Below are 12,372 nucleotides of genomic sequence, written 5' to 3' on the forward strand. Positions count from 1 at the left end.
TTTTTTTTTTAAGTTTTCTTTTATTTCTATTAAAACTGTTAAAACTTTATTTCTATTAAACTGTTTTTATCTCAACCTACAAGCCTCCTAATCCTTGCCCCAGCCCTCTCCCCTATCCCCTGGGGGTGGGGGGGGAAGTGGGTGAACGGCTGTGTTGGCTGCTAGCCAAGGGCTAGTCCAGTGGAACTATCACACCTGTACCCCATTTGAATACGATCATTTGCATTACACAACTGAACAAAATACCTAGATTATAACTCTGTGATTATTTTATATCAAAGTAGCCTTGAAAGGATATCACACCTAAGGCCATTGGTTCCAGTGATGCGTTTTCCAACAACAACAAAAAAAAGGTGTTAAATTTGCACTGTTCTAGCGTACTGTGATTCCAGCCATTCAGATGTGGTGACAGAGAACACTTTAAGAGCCCAGCTGATAGATGGTGTATCGACTACTTCCAGGTTAAGCTATGTGAAGGAAATACAGACTGGATTGTGTTGCTTCTCAAAATCCAGCACTTTCCAAAACATCTAAATCACAATTACCTTGATCTGTAGGTACCAAACACATCACTGATTACAAGACAGGACAGAGTTACACATAATCCATGCTCCTGTTTCTTCTCAGTCTTGCGGAGAGGGATAGAGAGGGAGGGGATAGAGAGAGGTTTTGCATAAGGGAAAATTATGTGAGCTAGTATCTCACAAGAAGAGGAATAAGTTTGTGAAATTAGATAGTGTTAAAACTGTTGCATCCTGAGCTAGAAACTTGCTGACATCAACTTGATCTTTGGACCCAAGCAGAGACTGAAAAACCTCTTCTCATTTCTATTACAGCTGTTTAACAGGACCCTATCTAGGGACAAACTGTACCCACCGATGTGTGTACAAGTGTCTGGTTCAGACAGTGTTGTTTGTTCTTCTTCATCTGTTAGTTGAGGATGTCTGCCTAACAAACATCGGGATGTTCATGTAGATCTTCCAGCACAAACAAAAATTATTACTTTCAGTTCAGCATCAAGTTTGACTTCAGTGGTAAAAGCTGTTAAAAGCATTGTAATATTAGCTCTTCAGCTGCATGAATAATATTTCCATTAATTAATATTAAAAGCCTAACATATAGCTTGTGACTACTCAAGGGTTTTTTTAAGGCTATAATTCTTGGAATCCTAGAAGTATGAAATTCCACTTAGTCTGACACAGGCTTTCTGCAGCAACTAACAAAGTAGGCCTGAGAACTGTCACAACACTACTTACAGCTAGGTACTTATGCTGTCCTTTGGCAAGTCTCATTTTGCTGGTGGTCATCATGAGAGTCATAAAAGATAACTGAAATTGGATTGAAGAAGATAATAATGTCATTCTCAGAATCTCTAATAGCCCAGAACTGATCGCAATTCCTGACACTTCTTCCTGCAGAGTTGTTCCCATTAATCATTCTCCCCAGAGTTCTCCGGGTGCAGTTCCTCGTGGGATAATAATTGTTACAGCCTGCTCTGGGAATTCTTTGCAGTAGTGTTTTTACAGAGCTGTTCTCATGCATTCTCCTTTTCATCTTGTTTGGAGTCTTTTAGTAATGTAGCAAAAGGTTTTGAGGATTGCTAGTGTCACAGCTTTTTCTGATACCCATGTGCATGGTAGTGCACAGTGTCAACAGGCTCCGTCTTCAGAGGAGCCCGAGTTTTGCAGATTTTGGCACATATTGCAAGCTATGGGTCTGAAGGAATTATCTGCTTTGGAAAAAACAGTTCCAGGTGAGCGTTTCTCCTAGTGATGCTTTGATTCCTTTTTAATTTGCTGAACTTGGAACAGGAAATTCTTCTGACTGTAAAGTTCCTAAACAAGCTATGCTCGTTAGTGGCTCTGTCATTCATTAACTTGGATGGAATCTGGAAGCTGAGAAAGCTGTTTGAAAACCCTTGCTTCGTGTAGTGCACCCATGGTTCTCTTTAGTCATGTAGACATTATATTGTATTATAAAGTTTTCTTTTGTAAGACAGAACGATGCTAGACACAGCATATGTGTCCTATGCTTATTTGTACCTGAGCAGGGTAGAAAGAGTCACATTCATCATTTTAATACTTGATAGTTCTGTTTGTTGTTTGTGCATGTATTGGTATGCTCTTTTGGTTGTATTACAGAAATTAAAGTAAAACAGCCAGTGCCCTTGCAGTTATATGTGAAGTTGTTGAAGGCATATTTTTCTCAAAACTGAAATAATTAATCTTGGAGCCCTAGCTCTTTTTACAAATTAAATATAGAATACTTTTATTTCTTAGAGGTAGCTATCAACTGCTCATTCTGAAACCAGCGGCTATTATTGTTAGTGTATCTTTGATATTTTATTTATATAAAAATAAGAAATGCCATACCACTATAGGTCATTATCCTAAGTCACAAATGATTGCCAGAATTACAGGATTTTGATCCAAAGCTCAGTAAAGTCAACAAGACCTACCAGTTGTTTCCAAAAGGCTTTGAAATGCACTCTGCATTCCTAATGAATATGAATATAAGAATAGGTATACTGATCTCTTTTTACATGCTTTATATGCATTAAGTTCCTTGAATTTGTTCCATATGCTTTTTTTAATTTAATCACTATTGTATTTTCCCAAAGCAAATTATGGGATTGATACCACATATTGTCAGAATTGGGGAAAAAAAAAAAAAGGGAAAAAGGAAAAATTATTACTATAGTAAGGACAGATCTCTTGAATTGAAATACTATGCATTTAGTTTTTGTATCTTATATTGCAGACAGACTCAACCAACGGGGAGAATCCAAGCATCAAGAAATCCCTCTTTCCTCTTTTTAATTCAAAGAATAATTTAAAGCATAGTTCTTCTTTGAAAAAGCTTCCTGTAGTCACTCTACCCATGGTATTAATTTTTAAGTACAGTAGCACTGTAAAATGCTCCAGTAAACTTGTTTTACTGACTACAGCAGCATGTGTTTTATTTTCATGGGATCATTTTCTCTTCATGCCAGTTAAGTATCTTGGGCCAGTTCGATAAATTTAAGTAAAATTGGTAGTTCTGTTGAAATATATTGTACCTAAAAATATTTTTTTTTTTTAGTATTTGATATACTGAAAATGTAACATACACAGTTCCAGAGAGAATGAGCCATAGGATTAAGACTCAAGGAGGAAGATAGTTGTGAAATCGTGTATGTTTAAAATTAAACTGTCTCATTCTGTTTCAATCAGGAAAAAAAAATAACCTGGTTTGTTTTATGGCTATATTGGAAATATACTTTTTTATTAAAACTACTCCTTTATATAGAAATTTAATCAAATATTAACAACAGATTACCTTATGCCTGCTGTATTTTTGTTTGTCCTGATTGTTCATGATAAAAGACAGCTTGCATTAAAAATAGGTTAAATTTTAATGGATTTTTTTTACTTAGACTCCTTGAAATTAGATAAAACTCTACATACTAGTTTTAAATTATCCTTCCGCCATATATTTTGTTGGTTTTTCAGCTTGTTTGGGGTGGGGGGTGGAGAGTTTCTTAATTTTTGCTTTAATTTGGGATATTTGTGGAGGAGGAGAAAGATGGAGAAAAGAAAAGCTCTTAGTTTTGTTTTGGCCATACATAATGAGCCATACATCAGTTTAGAGAGATTTTAGCCTGCTTCACTCAGGAACAAATTTATGGAACTGATCCATGGTCTTAACTGCAGTATGGAATGCTTTTTAAATGAAGATGAGGCTCAACAATTTTTTTAATTTCGTTTTATTTTTTGAAGCCTTGTTTAACTGCTCTCTCTTACAGCAAATAACACTTAACAGCATGCAAATGCTTTAAGGGCTAAGGGTATATATAGCAAATCTGCATGATATCCACAGCTACTTGCTCTTACTGTGGGGAAAAATACTGAAAGATCATTGCAATTCTGCTGCAGCAATGGGCTTCACTTGTGGTCTGTAATTAACTGGGGGAAATTTTTTACAGCTATTCTTAAGAATATGTTAGGAAACCAGTGTCTAATACTTTATTGCAGATGCCTAGTAGTGATGGTCAGGATCTCTTGGCATTACAGAAAGCCATTCATTCTTCTAATCACCAGAGCAGCAGGCAGAAGGATTGGCATCCTGAGAAGATGACAGAAATCCCACCTCATGTAAGTGGCATTATCAGTTCTCTGTATTTTAAGATCACTGAGGTATCTTCATAGCTTTTTCTCTGGTGAATAGAAAAATTGCATTTGACATTATTTCCCAGCCTCCCCATTCCCCACTCCCCCACTCATTGAATGTGAAAAATCATGTGCCTACAGTTCTGCATAATTCTTTGAAAATCTAGACATGAATGACAAGGAAAAGAAGAGAGACTAAATGTCCCTCTGTCAGTCTTTGAGCCTTTCAAAATATCAGTTATGTTCTTGTGTTAGAGGCAAGCAGTGTTTCAGTGCTTCTCTATGGTAGCTATGCAGCGCTGTAGAAAAGCCCCCCAGTTAGCCTCTGCAAGGACGGTGCATCCTGAGGGCACATTGCTGCTTGACAGAGCTTGATGCTTGCTGGGGTCACCAAATCATCGTGACCACGTTACGGTGTGACGGTGCCTCAACTGGCACAGGCTGTGGTTTAAGCGGGCTGTGTTATTGGAGCATAGTGCTGCACTAATGCAACTTTATTTTCGTCAGTTACAAAACCAGCTTTGGGGGCAGGGTTTGGGATGGAGCTTCAGTGCCATGCTCTGTTGCCACTAGAACATTGAAAGCTGAAGAGGAGGGTTCGTTGCAGCAGCAGTGTTTGAAGAAGCAAGTTGCTCTGTGAGCTGTGGAATTTAATGAGGCTGTTTTCATACCACCTTGTGTACTCAGGCTTCCCCAGGCCCTTGCTACCCATTTTAGTAACCCCATGTCTCCATTTTCCTTCAACCTGCTCACCAGTTAAAGAAGCTGTGAGGGACTAAAGCAGCTTATCACCCAGCTGCGGGCAAACCAAGTATCTAATTGCTGAGTTCTGCCAGCCCTTATTTCAGTACAGATGATTACTCAAGACCCTCTCTAACCTCTAATGGATGTTCACGGAATATTTAGGAAATTTGTATTTCTCATATCTGTGCCTCATAAATGTGGCTGAGGTTCTAAAGTTAATAGCAGAAGCAGTGACAGATGGACAGCTAATGCAATTGTCTGTGCCTCCTTTTTCATAGGAAACAAGGTTAAAGTAATTGATGGGAACAACTGTTTTTCCCGGTGTACAGAAGTTCCCATCTTTTCCAGTAGCTAATAGATTGAACCACAATGAGAAGACATTTTCTCAGGTGTGTAGTCATAGCTTGGAATGAAATATTCCAAATGAATACAAATTAGAAGTGAAGAAGTCCTGTGAAGTTCAAGATGTTCAGTTTAGGATATGACAGTTTTGTTACAGGAAGTCTGATATGATGGAGAGCAGAAGGTCAAGTGCCTTTCTCCATGTCTTTCAGAGCCAGCCATTAAAATCTCTTCGAAAGCTCTTACACCTCTCCTCTTCCAATCATCCTGTCCCTGCTGAGCCTCGCTTCCAGCCGTTACCCAGCCAGCCAGCCAAAGCTGCTTTTTCTGAAGTGCGAATTCACCCCATGAGTCAAAGCTCCGGCAGCGGCAGCAGCAACGTGCGGCAAGAGCCTCAGCCGAAGAGCAGGCCAACGCTGCAGATACCAAGCCAGCTGGAACCTACCTGGCACGTCTCCCCAGTGAACAGGAGCGCGAGCGATGGGCCTCCCTACTCCGATCAGCTGCCTGCCAAGAGCGGCCAGAACGGGCACACGTATAACCGAACAAACCGGTCGCGAATGCCAAATCTGAATGATTTAAAAGAGACAGCTTTGTAATTGCACTCTAGAAAACAGGCCAGTTCAGGTGGAGATCAGCGTAGGGGAGTGGTGGTGGTGGTGGTTCTGGTGATGGTAAGACTGCATTTTCAGCTTTATAAAGGTGTGCAATATGTACATGTGGAGCTATGCTGTTTGGCACCACAGCGAGAGTCAGGGATTATACAGTAAACCAAGTTGAATTCTGAATTACCAGTCATCAGAAATGTCACTGGATGCCAGGCAGAGTGTGCTGGTCAGGGAGAAAAATGCCTTGCCATTTTCTCTCATTTACATTCCAGCTTAGTGCACATCTCTGTCTGAAAGCTGGGAGACTTCTGGTGTGTCTTGGCACTTACAAGGGTGAAAACATTAATGTCTAGACCTATGCCCTTACTACATTTTTTGCTGCCTAGTTAAAATAGTGGGGTTTATGTGGTAAAAGTGTATCCCTGTTAAGGGTTTAAAGTTAAATTGTATGTCTTAAATTTGTTTTTTAAACTTCCATATTTGATAGGATTTGTAATAATTATTTATGATGACCTAATATCGTACTGTTATAATCATATCTTTTATGTTATAAAGTTATTTTGAGCTGTTTGAAACATTGTGAAGCAGTGCAACAGCTACAGTAGTTTCTATAAAAAACTAACAGTAACATTTATATATTGCATCAGGAGTATTTTATTCTATATATAAATATATATATAAATGGAAAATAACTGTCTGTTTTTTAAATATACTCATTTAAAAGAAAAGTATTGTTATGACACTATCTGCCATATTTTTATACATTTGTGATATAAAGTGCAGTATTATACTTCTAATAAAAGGAAGTTGAATGTGGATATAAATGTGACTGTAACGGTATGGATCTTGCTCAGCTATGAGAGCCCGGTATTATAGGCATTATTGGTAACAAACAAAAGACAATATTCAGTTCCAAGCTTTATTATGGGCTGTTTTGTCAGAAGTATTAGCTAAATGTAAGAGACTACAGAACTGTACAGTAATCTAAATGTGGTGTGTTCTCCCCTGTGTCCTTAGCTTTCCTAATAATATTAATGGGATTTCTGCATCTGCATCAAAGCACAGAGCCCCAGTACCAAATTTTTGTTTCCTCTAAAGAGATAAAGTGCCCCATGACTACAAGCTAAAGCAGGTGCTCTTCCACTTAATAGCAGGGGTGAAAACCAAAGAAACATAGCATGAATTGCAAGTGAAATGCCAGACTTTGACACTTACGCATAGCATGGCACTGCAGATCATGGTATAAGCTTTTATGCATATGTGTGTTTTACATCTTGTTTAGCAATCGATTAACTAGTAAGATAAACACTGTATTTAAATTTAAACTACTCTTGCACTTTTTGTTATATTTCAGGATGTATTTAAAGCAACAAACCTGATATTTGGATATTGAGGGAGAAGGCTGCCATACAGCTTAATTTCTCTTAGGTCTTACTGTCCGAATATTCCCGTACACCGTTCAGTTACCAATCTCAGCAAAATACTAGATCTTTGGTTCCAGTCTCCTGTACAACATCGTTAAAACTGCCTTTACGTTTGTGAATGTTGAGTGTAGTAAATACACAACCTGATTCCTCTGTTGCTACCAGTAACTAAATCAAAGGTGAGCCAGTAGGAGTCAAAAGAGTTACGCCAGTCTAAACTTTGTGCAATAAGAGGAGAGTCGGGCCTGTAGTGTCAGAACAATACAGTCTTTCCTTTTTAAACACATTTGTTCAGCTCCCTCATTACTCTGCAACGTAGTTGGTTTTCTAGATGCTGTCCTCATAAGACACTTGTACTTGCAAATATCTTGTCTTTTCCCAAAAGAGATTAACCTGAATGTAAATTCAATGATTTAGCCATAGATGTAGTTAACAGAAGCAGCCAGGCCGTAAGAGCTGAACTTCTTCCTTGGATAACAATGCAAATTGGACATGCTGTTCAGTACCTCTCGAGTCATACCAAAGTTCTAACAACAACAAATTTGGTACCACTGCTCTAAAAAAAATTGTTAGAAAGTACAATATGGAAGGATGTTACATCAGGTTCCAGGGCTAAAAGTAAGTCTAGTAAATTTGAAAAATTACAAAGTAAGAATTCTTTCTTTGTCAATTGCCTGCAAGAAATGTGCATGTTATTTTCTGTAGATACAGATCATATCTAGATAGATATGATATCTACTGTGTTGATATATCATATATATGTAGTATATATAAATGCAGTAGACATGAAAGGGTATTCAGTTTTTGATAAGTTCAGTGGGCATCCAGGAAGGACATTTGGATATTTAGTTGTCTTTGGTACTGGAGTTTAGGAGCATATTTTAGCTGTCTCTTTGGTTTTACCAGTTGATCACAACTAGGTTAGTCCTGTTCTCTGCTTTGAAACGAGCTGATGCCAGAGAAATCCCCCACGAAAGCGGTGTCCGAGGGTGGGGCTCTAAGCAGTACGATTTGAATGTCTCCGAGGGAGCGTTCTGGCTAGACTCTTCTGTGCTTTGTGGATATGCATCCTTTTGCCTCTGCAAGACTTTTAGCTTGCTGGTAAGAGCTTCATGCTGGGGATGATGATGCTGGTCTGTATGTGGCTGTTCTGATTTCTACCAAGGAAAAATGTTTCCAAAGGATTTTTTTTCTCAGTACCCATTAAGTTAAATTAGGGTGATCTCTGACTGTACATATAGCTGTTTAAAGTAGTTAGCAAAGCTTCAAGGGTGACTCAAGGAATGTTCAAGTATTTGGTGGCCCGTATTTACAGAAAGTTGTTTCTACTTCATACTACATTTTCTTCTCACATTCAACAAACCATACTAGATTTCAGTTGAATACTAAATTGTGTTGAACATGTGTAATATTTTTTTCCTCCTGTTGGAAAGAACTTCCAGCAGCTTGGCCAGCTGGTGCTGGCATAAATTGTGTATTTTTAACCTGGTCTAACTTCCCAATATTTAGAATATTGCTAATGTAATTTTGCCAAGGCTTCCAAAGGAGTCTTATTATAGTGACTTGAGATTTGCTGACTCAATAAAGGGGAAGAGAATTATAGAGCAAACTATTTTGTAAGTGTGAGCTTTCCTCTTCACTGGTCTGTGAGTCTTGTGCTACATGTTCTATAGGTTTACTTAGTAGAAAGTATTGTATTTAAACTGCATTTTATTCTTTGGCAATCTGTTTTGCCTTATGGCATCATTAATGATGTGAATAGAAAAGAAACTAAGTTTCAGAAATGAATTATAGTAATTTTGCAGAACTTAAGCTGCCTAAACTTGTCTGTATGTTTTTACATACTATAGCTCTTGAGTTCTTGTTAACTGAAAAAAAAGCACCTTAAGCTCATCTCTCAACTGAAATGATGTATGTGTTTAAGCTGTCTTTTTAAACTGCCATGTAAATGTATTAACCTAAACCGACATTTGTTTTTCAACAGACCTGACCACAGAGAACAGTCCCCTAGAGTTATTTAACACTTTTTTCTCCCTTTATCGCAGTCCAAGATTCGTTGCTCCTCTGAGAGGTCGCTAGCCCAGAGCACCGGGCAGAGTTCTTGGCAGGAAGTCAGTGATCCTAGATTTGGTCCCATCTTCCTAAAACATTCCCCATGCCACAGGGCTTGGGACTGACAACAAGCTTTGATTTCTGATACCAAGTCAGACCTACCTAAATGTGTAGGTCTTGACACCACTCTATTTACAGATACTCACTCTTTTAGATTGATATTAAAGCAGGCTTCAAACTTACAAACCTACCAGACACCCTCAGGCGTGTCACCTTTCTCTCTGCTACACCACCTTGTTCTGGGAGCAAAGCTGGAGTGATTCTTCAGGAAGCAGTGTCCTGTGATAGGCTTTTGGCCATTCCTTGTCATTGCAGTTAGGTCTCTTAACAGATAAATCTTACTAGTGTAAAGAGCTACATACCAACTTCTTTTTTTCTTCAAAAGCTGCTGTTGCTATTAGCTGAGTAGACTCCTGTGTTCACCCAGAAAAAGCTATGACTTCTGAACAATTCAGTGCTGTACATCTCCCTTATAAGAATGGGAACATGGATTATATAGCTCTGAAAGCACTGTTGTCATCTCTTTAGCCAAGGTAAAACCCAGCCGCTCATGAGGGGAGCCACACTCTAGAAGTGTTTGGGGTTTTCATTCATGTTTCAGGTTTTTGTTGTTTTATAATGATTTGGTAGTGAGACATGCTTCAAAAATAGCTGCATGTAATTAATTCTGTATGTGTTGAACACTGTCAGAGTAGAGCTGGAAGAATATTTGAATCCCAGTCACACCAAGAGTATGAGAAGGATAGCCATATATAATGTACTGCAAATGGTGGGGTAGCGATGAATGTTTATTTTTTCCATTCATACATAATGCATCTGTTACTGGGATTATATCATGAACCGTGCATCTGGGCTGTTGTTCATGTAAGTAGGCCCAGCATTCGAAATAGGGTAGGAGTGTCACAAAAGATGATTGGAAAGGTGATGTGCCCTATTTAACCCTTTAAAAATTACCTTCAAATCAGGACACTATTTAAGAACAGGTGCCTTTCCCTATATGGCTCTCTAATGGTTTCATGATATTAACCATTCATTAACTGGGTTTGTAGTGAATGAGGAGAAAAGCCATTTAACTTCTGGCCTTTGTTAAAAAGGGAGCGATTTGAGTAAACCCTTTTACTATAACACAGCTTGGCAGTTCTAGATATTGGCTCCTTTTTCAAAGGGTCAAACAGCAGCAGTGCACCAATGCTCAGGCTCATCAGGCAAGTGAAGGCTTGTGCACATCACTTGGTTCAGATGTTATACTGAAACTGAATTCTCACTTGCAAAATTCTCATTTTGCAATCATGAAGCAAATTTCATTAAAATGAAGCAAAGCAAATTTTATTAGAGATCCTCTTTCAATTGGAAAAGCTGTGTTAGGTTATCTGTTCTCTCAGTGAACTATCTTAACAGCTGCTGCGTGAGACAGCACAGGTGAATCTGATGGATTAGGTCTGAATTTTACTTGCTCAGAGTTCTGCTTGGATGCTTATTTGTTACCTCATGTACAGCCAATTGTTTGGTGCAAAAGTTGGCTTTTTCTGGCAAATTATTGTGGAAGATGCATGAGAAGTGTGAGAAGACCAGCCCCTCTATGTTTGGTTGCTTTTGTTCCCCCGAGTCAGGTTGCTTCTCAGGCTCTTTCAGAATGTAACTCAAAATATGCAGCTGGGCAAAAGTGACTCTTTGTGGCCCAAGGCCCTGAACATGGAATCTGTGACTAAGAGACTAAGAGTGACTCTACACATCTCTTGTCTTCTCTGCAAGTCAATCTACCTCCTCTCTCTTGCAGAATGTGGTCAAAGTTTGGTTTGTTCTGAGTTTGTTATTGGCTCCAAATTTTGAAGAGATAAACAAAAAGATTCTTCCTCTAGGTACTGTTAGCAACCAAGTAATAAAATACTGATGGGCCTTCATCTGATACACTTCTGAAACCTCCAAGCCATCTGAGCACTCCCTCTAGAATCCCAGTGCCATCCTTTGCACTGCTTTGCAGTCTTCCCTTGCCCTTCACCTTGTGGTTCTCAAATATTGCAGTTGCCTTGTTCTTTGTTGTTTCTCTAGTGCAGATTATCAGGGAGTTAGAGGCCTTATCTACTACTCCACCCTATTTGCTGTTTTATTCAAACAGCTCTCCTTAGACTTGCTCAGGATTTTCTTCATTTTAATTTGCCATTTCATCTGGGTGAGATACCTTACCTCATCGTGCCCCCACCAAAACACGCTGCCTACCAGGCACTTTGTTCCACCAGGCCTCTGTTTTCACAGGGCATTGTTTCTCTGGATCCGTTCTGAGAAATGCAAGGTGGCATCTTAATTGTACACGCGTGGAAATGCATTATGAAGTAACTGCTTTCATAGAGCTTTCCATTAGCAGCGTTCAAGCATGTTCATAGCACAAGATGGAAGCTGCTATTCAAGCTTCCTATAGGATATGAACCTTTTGGTGTAAACTCTTGACGTGTAAATCCAATGGCAGAGCTTTTAACTGTATAGTAACAAGGCAAAACTTTAAGTGTAGGTAACTGTCTCAACTTTCTTTTTCTTCTTACTTTTTTTTTTTGATAGTGCACATCTTAGACTTGTACTACTGAAGGATATGTCTAATCAAAAGGAGTAACATCTATCTATCTATCTATCTATATATATTTGGTTTATATGGAACAATAAGCTAAAATCTTCCATGAAACCATAATTTTGTTGGAAATTCTATGCAGGCATTTTAAAATCTGATTAATCTGCTAAGGACTTCCAGGACTGCTTAGATCTCCACTGTGAAATGCTGAATTCTGAATTTATGTCATTTGTGAGAAGGAAGGAAAAACAAGGTTTAGAAAAATGTGATCTTTTTTCACAATCTGCCAGTACAGACTATTCCAAAAACAGCAGGCTGGGGAGGTAGCTTTCGAAACTTCTAAATTTATGGGTAAGATTCCCCAATGTTTTTTAACAGCTACTAGAAATCTAAAGCGCACAAAATTTTAAATCTACCATGCTCTCTGTTGTGGA

The 12,372-nt window shown here is 38.6% G+C and overlaps 1 protein-coding gene across 1 annotated transcript in view; it reads left to right on the top strand.

Annotated features, from left to right (window-relative positions):
* CDKL5 (cyclin dependent kinase like 5) overlaps window positions 1-5,833 on the top strand; it is a gene marked incomplete at its 5' end in the record, with an annotated part of 46,693 nt that extends 40,860 nt beyond the window's left edge. The window contains 3 exons of the mRNA XM_029086486.1: window positions 2,761-2,883; window positions 4,014-4,133; window positions 5,447-5,833. Coding sequence (XP_028942319.1) covers window positions 2,761-2,883; window positions 4,014-4,133; window positions 5,447-5,833 — 630 coding nt within the window. The remainder of the gene's footprint in view (window positions 1-2,760; window positions 2,884-4,013; window positions 4,134-5,446) is intronic.
* Window positions 5,834-12,372: the final 6,539 nt, after the last annotated feature.

This window comes from Antrostomus carolinensis, unplaced genomic scaffold (assembly GCF_000700745.2).
Source record: "Antrostomus carolinensis isolate BGI_N321 unplaced genomic scaffold, ASM70074v2 scaffold14378, whole genome shotgun sequence".
In the NCBI taxonomy this organism is placed as follows: domain Eukaryota; kingdom Metazoa; phylum Chordata; class Aves; order Caprimulgiformes; family Caprimulgidae; genus Antrostomus; species Antrostomus carolinensis.